Source organism: Barbus barbus (assembly GCF_936440315.1).
Source record: "Barbus barbus genome assembly, chromosome: 43".
NCBI lineage: Eukaryota > Metazoa > Chordata > Actinopteri > Cypriniformes > Cyprinidae > Barbus > Barbus barbus.
This window is the reverse complement of record NC_136721.1, coordinates 15,812,711-15,833,356: the sequence shown is the minus strand read 5'-3', so window position 1 is coordinate 15,833,356 and position 20,646 is coordinate 15,812,711. Positions and strand designations below refer to the sequence as shown.

At 37.2% G+C, this 20,646-nt stretch overlaps 1 protein-coding gene across 10 annotated transcripts in view; it reads right to left on the bottom strand.

Moving 5' to 3' along the window:
- Positions 1-20,646, bottom strand: part of LOC306862898 (mediator of RNA polymerase II transcription subunit 15-like) — a 25,159-nt gene extending 4,513 nt beyond the window's left edge. The window contains exons 1-15 of one of the 10 annotated variants that reach the window (XM_079405965.1): positions 20,309-20,475; positions 18,918-19,005; positions 18,763-18,814; positions 18,650-18,673; positions 18,396-18,551; positions 18,082-18,299; positions 13,051-13,503; positions 10,646-10,825; positions 2,714-2,821; positions 2,145-2,254; positions 1,942-2,075; positions 1,409-1,531; positions 1,247-1,310; positions 1,093-1,159; positions 843-1,003 (exon numbers count right to left, since the gene is read on the bottom strand). In XM_079405965.1, coding sequence (XP_079262091.1) covers positions 843-1,003; positions 1,093-1,159; positions 1,247-1,310; positions 1,409-1,531; positions 1,942-2,075; positions 2,145-2,254; positions 2,714-2,821; positions 10,646-10,825; positions 13,051-13,503; positions 18,082-18,299; positions 18,396-18,551; positions 18,650-18,673; positions 18,763-18,814; positions 18,918-19,005; positions 20,309-20,376 — 2,006 coding nt within the window. In that variant the 5' untranslated portion in view covers positions 20,377-20,475. Of the gene's footprint in view, positions 1-842; positions 1,004-1,092; positions 1,160-1,246; positions 1,311-1,408; positions 1,532-1,941; positions 2,076-2,144; positions 2,255-2,713; positions 2,822-10,645; positions 10,826-13,050; positions 13,504-18,081; positions 18,300-18,395; positions 18,552-18,649; positions 18,674-18,758; positions 18,815-18,917; positions 19,006-20,308 lie in introns of all 10 variants that reach the window. The other 9 variants (XM_079405968.1, XM_079405967.1, XM_079405971.1 and 6 more) reach the window with 9 other exon arrangements.

Below are 20,646 nucleotides of genomic sequence, written 5' to 3'. Positions count from 1 at the left end.
TGGTGGAGGTGGTGTCATGGCATGGGCGTGCATGGCTGCCTTGGAACAGGCCCTCTCAACTTTACTGTTGACAGTAGCAGAATGAATTTGGAAGGGTACAAAACCATCTTGCCTACCAATATTCAAGAAAATGCCAGTAGATTCATTGGGAAGTGCTTCATATTGCATCAGAACAATAACCCAAAACATCCTGCCAGTTCAGTCAAGGAATTTATAAGGGCAAAGAAATGGAAAGTCTTAGATTGCCCAAGTCAATCTCCAGTTTTAAATCTGATTGAACATTAATTTCACCAGCTGAAGAGGAGAGTAAAGGCAGAAACAATTGGAATTGGCTGCATTAAAGGCTGGGGAAAGTATTTCAAAGGATGAGACCAAGAGTCTGGTGATGTCTATGGGTATTATCTTTTAATCATTTAATTATCTCATATTCATCTTTTAATCATATTTGCAAATGTCTTGACTCCACAGCCAACAGAGCAATTTTGTCTTTACAGTACCAGTACTTATGGAGGGCACTGTATATTAGAATCATTTCTGAAGGATCATGTGACACTGAAGACTAGAGTAATGACTTGTGAAAATTCAGCTGTCAAAGAAATTACATTTTAAAATATAGCAAAAAATAAGTTATTTTACATTAATTATATTTCACAATATTACTGTATTTTTGATCAAATAAAAGAAACATTCAAAAACATCTGAAAGGTGGAGTTCATTATATACCACAAAAGCAATGCACTGATGATTTAATATGTAGGCCTGTTATTTATACAGTTTTACATTAAATAAGGTTACCGACTTAAATGAGAGAAAATGTATATTTTTTCAGCTGTTGATCTTACATGATTGGGGGTCCATGAATTGCTGTCATAGCAGGAGCAAACGTGCGGTAAAGTGAATGGTTGAAAACCGGGGAGCGGATGTTGGCCAAGACAGCATCCAGCAGCGGCTGGCACAGGTACTGCTTTTTGGTAGAGGGCACTGGAGGAGGGGGAGGAGTCGGCTGCAAACCAAAGTCAGACGTCACTGTAGAAATTGGTTGAACAACACAAATTAACTTTGACTCCCTATCTTGAAACGAAAGTTACTCACCACTGCCATGTCATTCTTTAGTTTCTCCAATGCTATTTCACACTTCTGTAGTGTTTTAAGTGGACATCTAATGGAGGACAGCAATAACACAACCTTAAATCACAAGACAAAGATCCAACACTGGAGACAATATTCAGCATGTCTGGTTTCTTACCTTGTGTTGGGGTCAGTCAAAATATTGAGCAAACTTTTCATTTTGCTCAAATCCTTCTTCCTATCTGTAAAGACCAAACATAAACCATGATCTTTAAGATCCAAGTGGGAAATAAAAATAAAATAAAAAAATCAGCATCAGAGGAAAAGAAATCTCCAGTACCTTCATTTTTGTCTATTTTGTTAATCATCCTGCGCAGCGGCTCGATATATTTTGACAGCTGCTTCAGTTTATCCATGTAAAGTTGGTCCTCAGATTGTGGGCTCAACACAGAGTTTGGATTGCCTGTAATCCAAAAAAAATGAATAAATCAAATTATTATGGTTGCAACAAAATTAAAATTCTGGCCAACAGTGAGAAGTAAATAATTATTTGTATGTCTAATGTGTAATTAAATAATAAATAAATTAAATAAAAACTAAAATCTGTCATTTTAAAGGTTACAACTGAATATAGGCATCACACAATTATAATGCACAGTATTAAAATGAATTTTGAGATTTGCTAAAGATTACATTCAGTGTTATTAAATTGATCAGTTTTTAAAGATCAAGTGAAAAATAGATGAAGGAAGTATAAAGTCTAAATGTAAAAAAAAAAGAGAAAAGTATGCACAAGTAAATATTCAATATTAACTAATATATACATAACTTAAAAAACAATTCTATGAGTATAACAAGAAAGCTTTTATGTACCTGGTGTATTGAGTAGTCCAGGTGAAGGTTCCTGGAGGGGGTAACTCTGGGGGGTGCGTGAAGATGCAGGACTCTGGGACGGCTGAGGAGAGGGACTAGGTTGGAAACCTCCAGGAGAAGGTGTTGGACCAGAGCTAGAGCGAAAAAGGTTTAATTAACCTTTTGTAGATATGTCAATACATAGAAAAACTATTTCACTATACCTGACAGAGTTGGGCTGAGAGGAAGGAGGCTGGGGGGATGGCTGAGGCTGGGGGGGAGGTGGCATCGGCTGCACCTGAACTGGGGAGGGTGAGGACATCATTTGTTGACCCTTTGAAGAAGTTAGGAGAGAGGAAAAATGAAAATGCATTCAAAGTAACCATATGAGTGGAGGAAAGCTGGCACTGCACTGATGAAGCCAGTAACCTAGAGATAACAGACGTACGGTCAAGATCAGCTTGTTCTGACTGTACAGCACCAGTAGATGGTGCTATATAACCAGTAGATGGTTGCCTCTATTTAGCTTCCTAGCACTTTAAGAGAATAACAAAATCCAGTCCACTTACCTGTGCCACACACTTTCCATTTCAATTTTAAGCTGCCCTAAGTGCTTCTGGGTCATTTCTGACTAAATGTTTCTGATTGTGAAACTAGTTGGGGGTGGGAGTGGGGGATAAAGAGGCAGATGAGTGTGGATTATGGACAGCCTTCGCTCTAGTGTAAAGCCACAGACATTCGCACCCACTGGGTTGCAGCGCTGAGACCCAGCACTCAGCCCTGCAGTAAATACCTGTGGCATTTGCTGTCCTCCAATGGCAACAGGGTTTTGAGGAATGGCAGAGTTCGGGGTGGCGCGGGGCAACCGGGGTGGAATTTGCATCCCAGGACGGGGCATCATCTTTGAGGAGGACAGAGGGGACAACAGACATGTCACAAGCAAAACAATAAATGCAGTGCATCAGCAGACATGAGGAAGCACATGCAAGAATGCAAACAGAAACAGATTCGACAGGTCTGCAAGCACAGATGCACATACAGTCACATTCAATTATGCAACACGAGGCTCTCTGAAAATAAAAAGATCTGGCAGTATAGTGAGCTTCCTCTCATTCCTCTAGAGCATGTAAAAGAATATCCTGGGTTCAATACAACTTAAGCTCAATTGACAGCACTTTTGACACTGATTACAACTACAAAAATTCATTTTGAATTGTCCTTCTAATCTTTAAAATATAAATATAAATAAATTATATATATATATATCTGGGGTGCAGAAGTGAACTGAGCCAATCCATTTCGATACTAAGTGTGGAAAAAAAAAAAAAAAAATCACTAAACTTTTCTGAGTACAGTTACACCTAAATAGAACATCTAAAAGGACAAGAATAACATTACATCTCAAATAATAGACAGAATCAATTTGATAAAATCAAGTGTGATTTTACAAAATTATAGGTTTCACAGTTTTGCTTAAAATAACAAGGCTCACCATGAACAGTTATGGTAACAAAAAATGATGCCTATTAAGCTTAAATTGTATAGAAACTAAAATAATTTCTTTAACACTGGTTTTCAAGACAAGGCAAGCCACAGGCCAATGGATTTCACGCCGTCTTTTCATGCATCACAACCATGCAAGGCAAGAAAAGATGCAATGGGTGCTTCTGCATCTCCAACAAGCCTTTCGACTAAATTAAAGTTGTGGTTGAGCTTGCCATCTACTAATGGCTTTCAGAGGGATCAAACAACGTGTGGATGCTATGCAACCATCAATATCTTCCTTCAAATACATTCAGGGAATCACTTAAAGACCCAAAGGACAATATTAGAGTATGTTAGCAATAACTGCAAAGTTTTTTAAAAAGAAATGCATTTCTTGTCAGGTGCATGCAGAAAGTGCTTGTGGGTTCAAAATAGCAAGCATGCAATCAGGCTGTCAGCTGCACATCCACGCATAATGCAAATGAGATTAAAAACTAATGCTACTCAAAGTTAAACTGACTGCTCTGCTGGATTTCACAGCTCTGCAATATAATAGATATTTCCATCTCTAGATTTAGTATAAACTATGGCCACACATATGGGACACAGTGAATGAAAGCAACATGAAGCAAAATGTTATTTTCTGCCGAATGCTCACAGATGGGAGGGTCACCCTTGAGGGAGAGATCGGACTTAATGTATTTGAGAAAGTAAGACAGGCAGCTAGTTTAGCTTCTATATGGGTAATAACTGGATGTACCTTATATATACCTGCTAATGGCAAGTGCTAACAAATATAGCGGAAAAAGCCTCCAGAATACATTTGTAGCAAGAAGTGTTGGGCATTTATTCAATGAGATTACCTGTAACATTAACTATGCTTTCAGCAGTGAGATTTTTTTGTATCAGAATCAGTATCAACCTGTATCATTTAAACACACACACACACATATACAGTTGTGGTCAGAATTATTGGAACCCTTGGTAAATATGATCAAAGAAGACTGTGAAAATTAACCTGCTTTGTTAATCCTTTTGATCTTTTATTTAAAAAATTCACAAAAAGCTAACCTTTCATTGGATAATAAGAATTTAAAATGGGGGGAAATATCATTATGAAATAAATGTTTTTCTCAAACACACGTTGGACACAATTATTGGCACCCCTAGAAATTCTTAAGAGTAAAATATCTCTGAAGTATACTCCCATTCATATTCACAATTTTGAGCACTCTAGGGTGATTATGAACATGAAATTATCCAGCCATGGCTTCCTGTTTCACAGAAATATAAATAGGAGGGAAAACAAAGCCCAAATTCCCTTAATCATCCATCACAATGAGAAAAAACAAAGAATATATTTCTGATGTGCAGCAAAAGATAATTGAGCTTCACAAATTAGTGAAGTGGCTTTAAGAAAAGAGCTAGAGCAGTGAAAATCCCCATTTCCACCATCAGGGCAATAATTAAGAATTTCCAATCAACAGAAAATGTAATGAAACTGCCTGGAAGAGGACGTGTGTCTATATCGTCCTAATGCACGGTGAGAAGGAGAGTTTGAGTGGCTAAAGACTCTTCAAGGATCACAGCTGGAGAATTGCAGAAAATAGTTGAGTCTCGGGGTCAGAAAACCTTAAAAAAAATTGTCAAACAGCCCCTACATCACCACATGTTGTTTGGGAGGATTTCAAGAAAAATTTTCCTAGCTCATCCAAAAACAAACTCCAGCATATTCAGTTATCAGACAGGACTGGCACTTCAAATGGGACTGGCTTCTATGGTCAGATGAAACTAAAAAATGAGCTTTTTAGCAGCAAACACTCAAGATGGGTTTGGTGAACACAGGGATAAAAAGTACCCCATGTGTACAATGAAATATACTGCTGTATTTGTGATGTTGTGGGCCTATATTTCTGCTGGAGGTCCTGGACATCTTGTTCAGACACATGGCATCATGGATTCTATCAAATACCAACAGATAAAACATCAACAAGTGACTGACTCTGTTATAAATCTTATAATGGGCCATGTTTGGATCTTCCAACCGTACAATAATCCAAACACAAACCTCAAAAACAACACAAAAATGGGTCACTGAGCACAAAACCAAGCTTCTGCTGGCCATTCCAGTCCTCTGACCTGAACCCTAAAGAAAATGAGTGAGGTGAACTGAAGAGAAGAAGCACCGTCATGGAGCTGTGAATCTAAAGGATCTGGAGTGATTCTGGATGAAGGAATGGTCTCTGATCTCTTGTCAGGTGTTCTCTAACCTCATCAGGCATTATAGGAGAAGATTTAGAGCTGTTAAACTGACAAATGGAGGTTTCAAAAAGTATTGAATAAAAAGGTGCCAATAATTGTGTCCAACGTGTGTTTGAGAAAAACATTTATTTCATAATGATATTTCCCCCCATTTTAAATTCTTATAATCCAATGAAAGGTTAGCTTTTTGTGAATTTTTTTAATAAAAGATCAAAAGGATTAACAAAGCAGGTTAATTTTCACAGTCTTCTTTGATCATATTTACCAAGGGTTCCAATAATTCTGACCACAACTGTACATATATACATATACATATATATATATATATATATATATATATATATATATTAGACACGCTCACACACACACACACACACACACACAGCCCCCTCCATAAGTATTGCAACAGTAAAGACAAAATTGCTCTGTTGGCTGTGGAGTCAAGACATTTGCAAATATGATTAAAAAATGAATATGAGCCAAAACTACAGAATGTCACATTTTATTATTAGCCGTTTCAAAACATACATGTTTTACCAAATAAAAAGAACAGCACTTTTAGAGTTCATCCCACTCATTGATGTGAGCATAAGTATTGGGACAGTAGAACATAAGGCAGATATAAAAGATCAAAAGCTATTATTTAGTTGCAGATCCCTTCTGCAAACAATCACAGCAGTGAGTCTGTGACCCATAGACATCACCAGACTCTTGGTCTCATCCTTTGAAATACTTTTCCCAGCCTTTAATGCAGCCAATTCCAATTGTTGCTTGTTTTGGGGAGTTTCTGCCTTTACTCTCCTCTTCAGCTGGTGAAATTCATATTCAATCGGATTTAAATCTAAAGATCGACTTGGGCAATCTAAGACTTTCCATTTCTTTGCCCTTATAAATTCCTTGACTGAACTGGCAGGGTGTTTTGGGTCATTGTCCTGATGCAATATGAAGCACTTCCCAATTAATCTGGTGGCATTTTTTGTGAATATTGGTAGGCAAGATGGTTTTGTACCCTTCCAAATTCATTCTGCTACTGTCATCAGTAAAGTTGAGAGGGCCTGTTCCAGAGACAGCCATGACACCTCCTCCACCATGCTTTACAGATGAAGCTGTATGCTTGGGACCATTTGCGGTTCCCTTTTTTTCTCCACATTTTTGCTTTCCCATCACTTACAGTCAGGTCCATAAATATTGGGACATCGACACAATTCTAACATTTTTGGCTCTATACACCACCACAATGGATTTCAAATGAAACGAGCAAGATGTGCTTTAACTGCAGACTGTCAGCTTGAATTTGAGGGTATTTACATCCAAATCAGGTGAACGGTGTAGGAATTACAACAGTTTGCATATGTAATCATAAGCAGAATAATAATCATAAATCAAACTTTCACTTTTTAATACTTGGTTGCAAATCCTTTGCAGTCAATTACAGCCTGAAGTCTGGAACGCATAGACATCACCAGACGCTGGGTTTCATCCCTGGTGATAATCTGCCAGGCCTCTACTGCAACCGTCTTCAGTTCCTGCTTGTTCTTGGGGCATTTTCCCTTCAGTTTTGTCTTCAGAAAGTGAAATGCATGCTCAATCGGATTCAGGTCAGGTGATTGACTTGGCCATTGCATAACAGTCCACTTCTTTCCCTTCAAAAACTCTTTGGTTGCTTTTGCAGTATGCTTTGGGTCATTGTCCATCTGCACTGTGAAGCGCCGTCCAGTGAGTTCAGAAGCATTTGGCTGAATATGAGCAGATAATATTGCCCGAAACACTTCAATTCATCCTGCTGCTTTTGTCAGCAGTCACATCATCAATAAATACAAGAGAACCAGTTCCACTGGCAGCCATACATGCCCACGCCATGACACTACCACCACCATGCTTCACTGATGAGGTGGTATGCTTAGGATCATGAGCAGTTCCTTTCCTTCTCCATACTCTTCTCTTCCCATCACTCTGGTACAAGTTGATCTTGGTCTCATTTGTCCATAGGATGTTGTTCCAGAACTGTGAAGGCTTTGTGAGGTTTGCATCTTGCTGTGTAGCATCTGTAATTCTGTGTCAAAGTCTCCTGAGGACAGTAGATTGTCAGAGCATCAGCCCAGATCTCTGGATGTTGTTGGTGATTTTACAGACACATCTTTTAGGGTTCATTTCCAGCTTTTATGATTTGTCGGTCATCAACTACTGTTGTTTTCTCAGCCGATCATTTTGTTGTTGGTTGATGTCACTGGTGGTTTCCAAACCCTTGATTTCTCCATGCCCTTTTGTTTTTGCTATAGCTCTAATTGACTTCCTCTTTTCTTTTAGCATCCAAATTGCTTGCTTTTCTCTCAGCTCCCTCATCTTCATCCTGGTTTGTGTGCGTCATCATCAAATGCAAGATTCAGAATACAGAAGTAATGACTATAACTGATACGACACATTCCCTGCTTTTAATATCTGAAGAATTAATGCAACAGGACACAGCTGATCACTTAGAAAGACCTGTGAGGCAACTGTCCCAATACTTATGCTCCCATCAGATAGAGGGATGAAACTCTAAAAGTGCTGATCTTCTTAGCTGGTAAAACATCTATGAGTTGAATCACCCAATAATAAAATGTGACATTCTGTAGTTTTGTCTCATATTCATCTTTTAATCATATTTGTAAATGTCTTGACTCCACAGCCAACAGAGCAAATTTGTCTTTACTGTTCCAATACTTTTGGAGGGCACGGTGTGTGTGTGTGTAATATATATATATATATATATATATATATATATATATATTAGTGCTGTCAAATGATTAAATCACATACAAAATAAAAGTTTGTTTACATAATATATGTATGTGTACTCTTTATTTATGTATATATAAATACAAACACATACAGTATAAATTTTGAAAACATTCACATGTATATACACGTTTATATTATATATAAATATATTTAACATATAAACAACATTTCTCATATATATATATATATATATATATATATATATATATATATATATATATATATATATATATATATATATATATATATATATACACACACACACACACACACACGTGTTTGTATTTATATATACATAGGAAATATACACAGAACACACTCATACATTATGTAAACAAAAACTTTTATTATGGATGCGATTAATCTTTTGACAGCACTAATATATATATTAGGGTTGTGACGGTGTGGAAATTTCTCCACAAAAAAAAACAAATACGACAGTGTGGGACAAAACGCGGTGGGCAAGTGACATACCGGTGTTGCGGCTTAATATAATGGCTATAATAATGGCGATAATTGCTCTAAAAGTACATATCGGCATCGGCCCGATATGAAAAATGATGCCGATATGTCTTGCCGATAAGATGAATATATTAGCTCAGGGTGTGCTAGTGATTAGATCAGGTCAGCAGTGTGGCTCATTCTTGAAGCAAAGTTTTGTCTGAATGATGATTAGATTCACTCTTTTGGATCGCTGCATTTAATCTGTGAAAGCATGTACAGAATGAGGCATTCGGTGTGTGATTGAGTAAACAGTAATAGCACCTGAGGTGACAGCAGTGACCGCCTCCCCCGGGTCCTAAAGCCCGTTCGGTAAGGAGTTTTAACCTGTAGGGGGTGTTGTTGGCCTACTTCTAATTAAATTAAAAGTAAAATAGCCTACACAAGTAATATTCAGACTGTGGTTATGATCAAATAAAGCAGTAATTGATGTCATAAAATAATGAGTATGTTTTGATTTAAGGTCAGAAGCTATAGCTTGCATGAAAAAAATAAAATAACAGACATGACACTTCTAAATTAAATAATTTTTATATATACACCGATTTATTCATTAAACTGTCATATGTTTTATTTTTATTTTAAATCATAAGCTTTAAAAGATTTTTCTGAATTTTTACAACTCTTTTGCTTTAGACTATCTACAAATGTTAAATCTTATAAATAAAATACAATTTTAGGGTTAACACTGCATCTTTCTGGGGGGGGGTGACCCAAAAGTATTGGGTCACCCCCTTCTAATGAACAGGTTTGACTACTTTAGTAATTTCTGTGAGTACAAATCTTAATGTTAAAGCATATAATGATATTCAAGGGAATTGTGTGCTTCTAATTTTATAGCAACAGTTTGGACAGGACCCTTTTCTATTCTAACATGACAGTGCCTCTGTGTATAAGACACGGTTCAAAAAGTCACACCAGAGGTGTTCAGCTGGGATCAGGACTTGGCTTTCTGCAGACCAGTCAAGTTCTTCCACACTGACTCAATCAATCATGTCTTTTTGAACCGTGCCTTATACTGTCATGTTAGAATAGAAAAGGGTCCAAGAAATTGTATTATTTATTAGTTGTTGTTTTTTTTTGTTTTTTTTTCAAATGATTAAAAACTTCTTCCTATAAAACCTAGGGTTACACCTAGTGGTTTGATGGGTAGTGGTAAAATTGGTAAAGATTTAAAATTACAATTCATTAGCTTTTGAGGGCTGCACTATGATCCTTAAATAGAGTATTTTGATGTCATTAATGACTATTTTTCTAAATATGCCTGACAGGATTTGTTTTGGTACATTAACTATTGTTACATTTTAGTCTTATGTAAATCTTAGTAAAAAATTTACAATAGTCATTATTTTTTGCAAAAAAAATAAATTAATTAAACACTAGACATTCTAATGAATGGAGAAAAAAAATTAAAGCTGTGTTCAAAATATATTTTTGATGCCTGACCCATATTTTATGTATACTGACCAGAGAACGAGACTCATTGCTGTGGCCAACAACTAAACCTCTGTTGACAGAAATAATATTGAGGTATAATCCTTGTGTGTTATGACATGTGCAGTACACTACGGCCCACCACCAGGCAAGGAATAGAGTTTTGACATTCAAAAGAAATTGTGTGTTGATTTTGGTAGCATGCAATCACTCCACGCTTAGTCTTTATCTCAGTCCTCACCGCGGTTTGCACTGGGCTTACCTGGCCAGGGACTGCGGCTAGCTGGCCTGCCTGCTGGACCTGTTGAACCTGCTGCTGTTGTTGTTGTTGCTGCTGCTGTTGTTGTTGCTGCTGCTGCTGTTGTTGTTGCTGCTGCTGTTGTTGTTGCTGCTGTTGTTGTTGCTGCTGCTGTTGTTGTTGTTGTTGCTGCAATACTCTCGCCTGCTCGTATAAACACAAGCAGAGACATGAGACACTGAAACTGCCAGGTGCAATATGCATTTCTTCTGACTATTTACGATTACATCCAGGGCTCGCAAAATCCCTAGCCCAACGTCCCAGGGCTATTGTGTTTTCCAGTCGGGCTACCAAAATGTATCACTGCCCTGCCCGATGGGCTACCTTAAATACAGGACTCCCACGCAATGTTCCCTCTTTCTTCGGCCGTGCAGAAGAAATAATGTGCCTCGCGCACACAAAAATGAGTTGGGAAGTCATTTGATTGAATGCCGCCAGTAAAAGGGAAAGAATAGCAATGCTCGGGCAAACCGCTATAGAGCTGATGTCACGACAGGGTTAGAACTGGTGAATGCGGTTTACAGGTTTCATAGAAAGAGAACGATATGCACCAAATAAGTCGCTGTAGAAACTGAATACTTCAATGGTCGCAGTTAAACGCAAAGGCATGTGAAATAAAATGTCCTCATGTATTAAAGAAGAGTGGCTTGTGATTAAGTGCTGGAAATAGCAGGGGATGGGCAAAAACCGGTAACAAAACTCTGAAACATGTACAGTCACACACAAGTGTATTGTACAAACTGTCCTTCATCATGATGTTTAGCCAGCTATAGAAGAGTTCATATGTTCACGTTTTTTTTATATATTTAACTTACAGATCTCAGCTTAAGTTTTGCTTCAGTTTGTATTCTAATCTATTCTACTCTATTCTTTCAGTTTAAATTGTTTGTTTTGATAATATATTATGCTAGGCCTATATTAAAATAATTGACCTTGTTTTTGAGTCTTTGACTTTGAGTCTCGTTCATCAAGGCTGTATTCAGTGTAAACTGTAAACAGTGATATAATGACATATTGCAATTTCTAATATTGTTTCCTATTTGAATACCTATACTTTAAAATAGCATTTATTCCTGTGATCAAAGCTGTATTTTCAGCATCATTACTCCAGTCTTCAGTGTCCCATGATCCTTCAGAAATCATTCTAATATGCTGATTTATTATCAGTGTTGAAACTGTTGTGCTGCTTAATATTTTTTTGGAACCTGTGTTACTTTTTGCTTTGATTCTTTGATTAATAAAAAGTTTAAAATAACAGCATTTATTCAAAATAGAAATATTTTCTAACTATCTAAATTGTATCTATCTAAAAAAGAAAGGAAAAAAAATTGACCCCAAACTTTTGAATAGTTTATACTGTAACACAAAATCTCTATTTTGACTAAACACTGTTCTTTTTAACTTATATTTTTTTAAATATCACAGGTCCCAAAAAATACATTACAACCAGTAGCAGCAGTACAACCGTTTCCAACATTGATTAAAAATCAGCATATTAGAATGATTTCTAAAGTATCATGTGACACTGAAAATACAGCTTTGCTTCACAGGAATTAATTAAATTTGAAAGTGTATTAAAATAGAAAACATTTATTTCAAATTGCAATAATATTGCACAATATTTTTTTGTGAAATAATATTCATTATTTTTTATCAAATAGATACAGCCTTGATGAGCATAAGAAACTTCTTTTAAAAAAAAACTTTATTGATCCAAACTTTTGAACGGCAGTGGCAGTGTATTGTTCAGTAAAAATATTTTCTCAGGTAATGTAAAATGTACATCATTTAGTTACATCAAGGGTCAAATCAAATATAAATAGCACATTAAATTTAAAAGTTACACACTTTTTTAAGTGCGTGCTGTACAGGTTTGGTATAAAGAATGCTTTTGCTCAGGTGCCCGAAATGTCCGCCCAATAGAGAAAAGTTTTGCTCAGCAAGAAAACAAATTAGAGGGAACATTGCTCCCACGGGTCCTTAAATTTGATACAACTAAACTGAAGAGGTTTTTAAGGCCTTAGACAGTTTTAAATGCGTTAAATGGTAGAAGACATAATTTTTCAAATTGCCTTAAATAGATTTTTAAGAATTCTGCAGATACCTTGTAAATAGTAAAATAAAACTCTTTCCTTGATATTCGTTGATATTTGTGTATTGAAAATGTTTTTGATTGACATTTATGGTCTTTATTTTATTTGGGCTAGTTAAATTAATTTTCGGGCTACCAAAATCTGAAGAGTACCTGCCCGAAAGGCTACCAGGGATTTTGAAATTTTGCGAGCCCTGACATCAACCAAGTCGAATTTCAATAATAGGTGTAAAAAATGGTATGCAATTGGCATTATTTGTAGTTTGCGGAGCTTTACCTGCATTACCTGCTGGAGCTTCAGGTGTTGCTGCTGTTGTTGGCTGAGTGAGCTGATGGACTGATGCTGTCCGGGAGCCATTTGTGCTAACGACTGGGGCACCATGACTTGTTGCTGCTGCGAATGAGGGGGCATCTGACCTCCCACTCCCTGAGCCTGTACCTGGGCTTGACCTTGAGCTTGAACCTGGGCTTGGACCTGAGCCTGGACCTGAGCCTGGACCTGGGCTTGGACCTGGGCTTGGACCTGGGCTTGAAGCTGCTGTTGCTGCTGCTGCATTTGGGCCTGGGCTTGAGCCTGAGCCTGAGCCTGAGCTTGAGCCTGGGCTTGAGCCTGAGCCTGAGCCTTAGCTTGGGCCTGAGCCTGGGCCTGAGCCTGAGCTTGTGCAACCTGTTGTTGGTGCAGTTGCTGCATTTGTGCTAACTGCTGCTGCTGCATTCTTGTTTGGTGCATCTGGAGGCAGAGCCATTAAAACAAAAACTCAAATTAGAAATGAAACATCACCAAAAGGAACTCAGTTTCAATTAGGGCTGGGTAATGGCACAGATAATATTAAAGTGCCCCTATTATGGATTTTTGAAAATTACCTTTCATGCAGTGTATAACACAGCTCTAAGTGAATGAAAACATCCTGCAAAGTTTTTAATCTGAAAGTGCACCATGTATAAAGTTATTGGGCCTCATTCATGAAACATTCGTAAATACAGGAGTAAAACCGACCTTCCAGAAAACTCTCCTCCTCTTCACAAACGCTTCATAAATTTCCGATTTGATAGTTAAACATGCATATTTGAATGAATTCCAAATCAATAAATAGGGCACTCATACACACTCATTCACAATTAGCATAATCCCCGTGATTACAGTTACACAAATTGCATGTCCAGGAATGCAGTGGAATATTCTGGTCTACTTTCTCAGGTTTGGCTCCAGTATATTGCAAAAAACTAGTAGGCCATGTGCCTAACAATAAATATTCAGTAACGTGTGTCCACTTGAGAATTTTTTGCCAACTGAAAAATGTCAGGCGCTTTTCTTAAAACGACCAGCTGGTGGCACTTGAGAACGCTTTGGTTGCTATGATGTGGAATATCCAAGGCAGGTATTACTAGTATTTTGAAGAATTTTACTGAATATAAAAATGCAATAACCAGCAATATTAACTTCTCTATTGCTGTTCAGTTGTTGTACGAATAGGATGATTGGTCAGTGTAGTAGGCTATTTGTCCCGCCCCTCCTCCATCGATTGGAAGGCTGGGTAAAAAGTGACAGTGACAAGCGCTGCGTTTACCCAAAGCTAAACAGTTTATCAACTCTCAGCAAAAAAAAAAAAAAAAAAAAAAAAAAAAATGAACGAGCCAACGAACTTGTCCATAGCCAACGAATTACGAACACTTTCATGAATCCGAAAATTTGCGTCAGAACAGCTTTACCAACGATTTACACAAAAATTAGTTCTGCTCATGTTTAATGAATGTCTCTCCCAATGGCCCAATGTCTCTCAAAAACAAGAGTCGACTCGGAATCATTGAAACGAGTCGTTTTTACAACTAATCCCAAGCCGTTTCATGTCGACGTCAATATGAAACATTACCATATTGCCCGCCCACTAGTTTGTCTTTTCCTGTTGGTCTGAATGAAAATGCATATTTGTTCTTTGCCACTAGGTGCCAAGCGTAAAATAGCCGTTTCCCCGGTAACGCTGTACACAAAGCAGCACTGCGCTCACAAACGCTGCTTTATCATGCATTACAGGCATGATGAATGAAAATGAGACCAATCATCGCAGATTAGCGTCACGCAAAGGAGGGATTTGGAAAAATTAATCGTTGAGCGAATCGTCTGGGGGTCATTGAGCAAGTAAGGTAAAAATAAATGCATATTATAAGACAATGAAAGTGTTTTTTGACCTTGCATGCATGTCAAACTGTTGTTGGGGACTCCCAAAACCAAAATATGAACCTTTCATTACGCATAATAGGGGCACTTTAATCAATTTAATGCCAATTCGCAAACTTTTGATTTGATTCTGACCCCTTTACTAATACTGTAAACTATACAGGGAATAGAGTCATTTGATACATTACTATAGTATTACAGGTTAAAACTAATAACAGTCTCCAAAATCAATAGGGAATATGTTGAACATCCAGTTTTACAGAATATGGAAGTTTGTTGCACATAACTCTTATCGCTATTTAAGCCTATATTTAGATATAATCATCAATACTCAAAAACTGAGTTATATAAAAACATGTAAATTGCACATAAGGCAGTACATCATATTTTTAATAAAAGTTATTTCTAAAATTATTTCCATTTCAGTTCGCTGTTGAAATATAAACATTTAAATGGTGGCTAATGTCATTTATTCCATCACTAGATGGTTAAGTAAATACAATACAGTGCATATATTCAGCAAAATGCTCCTCTCCAGAGTTTTTTCTAGTTGACAATATCTAGTCTATGGACACTGAATGGCTTTCCTGAGGCATTGTGACATTGCTTACAAGCTCATTGACATCTTTCTATGTTTAAACACAGATTGAGTGATTACATGAGACGATACATTTCAGTAAGTTGTACTGTTTATTTCAACATATCTTCTGATGTTCATTTATGTTGATTTTCTGTTATAACTTGTAGTAAAGAGGAAACGATGAGCAGGTGAACGGAGGCAGTTTAAATGGTTTAAATGCACCGTTTAATGGTTATTTCAACAAACTGAAGTAGAAATAGAATTTTATCATTAAAAAGTTGATCTGTGCAATTTTAATGTTTTATACAACTCAAATTTTTTTATTTGAATATTGATTATTATAGCTAACAAAGCTAGAATAACTGATTGATAGATAGCAGGTGCGCTACAAAAAGTGTTTACTGAAGTTCTATTCACACATCAACAGAAAACAGCATAGACAGTTCATCTGAAAATCAATTTATCAAATTTAAGATAAATTAAAACTGATTAATCGATACTGTCAACTAGGGGTGGGAATCTTTAGTCACCTTACGATACGATTCTGGGAGTCACGATCCGATTCCAGAACGATTCTTGATCCAGAAGTAGTGAGTATAAGGTTCTTTTATGAATCTTTGCAAATCTCCGTTAGCAAGTTCTGCAACTAGGGTATAACTGCAGCCTGGAGATCTCCAAAAGGGGGTGGGAGCTCCAAAATAGGGCGTTCCATTGACAGACAGGCACATGACAAGCATGCGCAATTTTTTCTTCCAATAACTTTAGTGCAAACTCCGCCCCACAGATGATTCTAAAGATTTTATTGGTTGTGTCAATCACAGTGTTAATTTCCTACATTATGCTATAAAAAAATACTAACCCTTAAACCTACCCCACACCTGATCCTAACCTGAACAGCATGGTAAAGAAAGATGCAGTTCAGGAGATAAGCAGTTAATAAGAGCCGGCCGTTCCGTAACTCCCCAACCGGACCTCACCGGACAATGGCACCTTTTTAGTTACACCCAGTGTCACTACCCCCTCTTACCCTGTAAATCTTGAGCCCTGGGATGCCCCCGTTGCTTAAAAAAAAAGCGATAGAGTAAAATCTTTCCCCTGCGCTGCACTGGGATGGCTTGCGGGAGAGCTCATGGGTGATTCTCGTTTATATCATTAAGCAGAGGTTCAAACTCTGGTCCAAACACCACTGGCCACTAGGGTTGGGCGATGTCTACAAAATTGGAATTGGACGATGTCTACAGTAAAACATTGTGATGGACGATGATATCGGAGGGCGGGGGGAGTTAGGGGGTGTGCCCGAAGTGTGAATGCAAATTCAGAAAGACACGGGAAACACATAACGATTGCCTGTTACATTACAGAACATAAAATTTCACTTACCACATAAAGTAAGGACAGTTGACTGAGGACCATGGCAAATGGTTTGCAAATCCTCAGCACCACTGGCAAACATCTAACCTTGTAAAATGCGTGGTAAGTACTGCCGCTCCATAGTATAAACATATTCGTGCAATCGGATCGTTCATTCAAAAGCAGTTTCAATGCCAGGCATAATAGCAGCTCCCTGATGCCCGCAATTATATACAGTATAATTACCCAATGATATAACTGCGAGAGAAAGTATTGAAATATTTATTTTCCTCCCATCTCGTATTTATTCCCTTTAGGTGTTTCGTAGAACATGTAATTTTCTTTCCAAACACATTATTGAGATGTGGTGGATTTAGGAGGGTATGGGGGGGGCTCACGATGTATATCAGCCATCGGCATTTATTTTGAAATGCAAGTCAATAACAATTGGCTGAAGCCAGAGCCAATGGTGAAAGTCTTTTCGCGAACAGACCCGCCTCATTTTGGAGGTTCTGCCCACTTTTGGAGATCTGCGGTCTGCAGTTATACCTACTTGGACGGGCCATAATGCTCAAACCCTATTTGCTTATTTTATGTTTCATAATAGTATATTTTTTTGTGTTTATTTTATAATTTTGTTTTCAATATGTTTCTGGACTATGTGGTTAATATTTAACAGTTTCTCTTTAAGAGAATAGGTTGGTGATGTTTAGAAGATATAGTATTTAAGCCTATAGGGGGCATAACTTCCTTTGTGATCAGCTATGGAAGCACATGGTTTTTCTTCATGTCTTTTGTTTGCTTTTGTTGGATGTTTGGAAACCTGAATAAATCACTTTGGATTAAGAAACATGAAGATGCCTGTAGATACTTTACTAACACAGATTTTCACCAAACGATGGAATTTATACTACTAAAGTAAAGTCCCATGAGAACGGCCCGTCACCCCACAGAAGAGAGGGGTGGGGTGAGCAGAGCTCATTATCATTTAAAGGAACATGCACTACTATGGCTTGCTGAAAACAAAGCTTATTTTGACCAGGTAAAATGGGTTTTGTTTTACACTAACATTGAGAAGTTTTAACCAAAGTATGTTATAGACTTTTAATTAAGACCCTAAAGAATCATATCAACTTGTGGAAAATGGGCATCCGATGACCCATTTAAGTGGAGCAAACATTAATCTTTCCATTCTCCATTACCTGGTTCTGTTGTTGCTGCTGAGTCTGGGCCTGCTGCTGTTGTTGATTCTGATGCTGCATTTGTTGATTCTGATGGTGCTGCCTTATCTGTTGGAACTGCATGGCATTCGGCTGCATAGCTGCTGGCTGCTGAGGCTGAAACTGCTGAAATTGAATGGACTGTTGCTGTTGCTGCTGTTGCTGCTGTTGCATCATAGGCATCTGCCCGGCAGCACCTGCTGAGATTGATATTGCATCACAGGCAATGTATGGGAATTAAAATTAAGATTATTAAACTACAGTTTCTCTAATCAGGCGACAGCTATAGAACTTACCAGCCTGCTGGCCTCCCTGCATGGCATGTTGACCCATTTGCATTTGCATTTGCCCCATACCACCCATTTGTGCACCAGGGGGCCGTGGTCCAATGCCAATAACTCCAGGACCACCTCCACCCACTCCTGGTATACTTTGCAGGGCATTCATAGGGTCTAAAAATAAACAGTAATACCTTGAAATTTGGCAGAAAATTAACACTTACAGTTTAATAGTGTACATAAGAAGACCTAAAATAGCTCTTTAAATTTACCAGGCCCACCTTGTGACTTTTTATCTGCAATGAAAAAAAAAAAACTGATCAATACATAGTACATCATGTACAAACATCACAGCTAAAAGAAAAAAATGTTAATGTTAACTTACGTATGTCTCTAAAATGAATAATCAGTCTTGCAACTAAAGACAAATACTCCTCCTGTTGAAAAAAAGGATAGTATCATTATTGCACTTTTAACAATCACATACTAACAAATCTTTTCTTTTGGAGTGTAGCACGCACATTTAAAAGAAATACTTACTCTGGTCTTTGCCTTGATAAAAACATGGTTCTCCATATCAGTACTGGACTTTGTGTGAGCAGTTCCTGCTTTTCTCATGGCTTCATCTCTGCAGTATAATAAAGCAGAAGTCTGAATGTTTTATCAAAATTGATGCATGACAAAAAAGAAACGTTACGTATTGTTAACTGACTATCAATCATTTAAGGAATATAAAGAACATGAGCACTATTAGAACTGTTTTTTATTTATTTACTGCAACAAAGAAATATTTACTAGCAAAAAGATCAAATATTCTAAGAGAGATTTCAATACATGAAATTCTGAAATTAAGTGTATTGTTATCATAGAAGTATTACTCCATAGAATAGTCTTACAAGCTTTGGCGTTCTTCAAAGAATTCAAATGTGTGTTAATGAATGTAACATATTGCAATAAAACAATTATAACCTTATAGGTATAGCTCAGCCAAAAATGAAAATTCTGTCATCATTTACTTACCCTCAGGTTGTTGCAAACCTGTATGGATTTCTTTCAGCTGCTGAACACAAAAGAAGATATTTTGAAGAATGTTGGTAAACTAATTTGTTAGTAGCCATTGACTTTCATAGTATGAAATAAATGGATTTCATAAATGTAATATGGAAGTCAATGACACCGTCAACTGTTTGGCTACCAGCATTCTTCAAATATCTTCTTTAATGTTTGGCAGAAGAAAGAAAAATCATACAGGTTTGAATCAAGAGGAGGATGCGTAAATGATGACAGAACTTATTGTTTTTTTGGTATTCAGTATTTTTGGATGAACTATCCCTTTATGAAAAGTCTCCGTTTTCAAAAGGAACCAAAAACACAATTTTGGTGGAATCTTAAATTCCATTTAAAAATATTAGAAAAATCCATTCAAAACACTTTGCAATAAACACAACTCCAAAATAAATGTCTAATTCTCTCTTCAAAGTGATGACGAAAGGAGCGTTTGAGTGACTATTAGAAGAGAGTTTATTGCGAGCCTTAAGTAATAAGTCACAAGATAAATTAATTAACTTAAAGGTTATTTTCTTTTGCCCACGACATGTTATTTATAGATATTTATATCTGCAGACTGTTTCACTTGTACATATTTGGACTAATATTTAACGAGGCTAACTTTATATTAGCTAGCCGAATAGCTAAACAAGCTCAAAACAACCTTAAAAAGTGTCATCTCATTTAATGAACATAATTCCGTGATTAGATTGATACCATATACAAGTATACATACAGCTTATCATTGAAGATTTTGACTGTGTATAACAGATGTTCTGATAACACGTCCGAGCATCCGCTAGTTAGCGGCTAACTAGCTAGCTGCCCTCTGTTATTTCCAAAATGCGCTAATATAAAACATACAAAAAAAATTGTATACTCACATTTGGGCCACTACTTTCTGGCGAAAGGCTGGACTCCTCCAATCACTATCAGGACCGGTGACCTCCATAACTGACAATGCTGAACAACGTTGTACAAGCTGTTTCCAGATAGAGTTAGCGTCAAGCGATGTCCGAATCGTGCATGTATCACTTTACTGAGTCGAATCTTTTTAATGAACCGGCTGAACCTGCTTTGAAATTAACTGTTCGAAAGAATCGATTCGCGGAAATGGGTCTGGCTTCCTTAAAACAAATAGCCCGCTACACCTACAACTGCTGATGAACGGAGAGTGCTGATAAATGGGGACATTCCATAGGCGTAATGGCTTTTATACTCT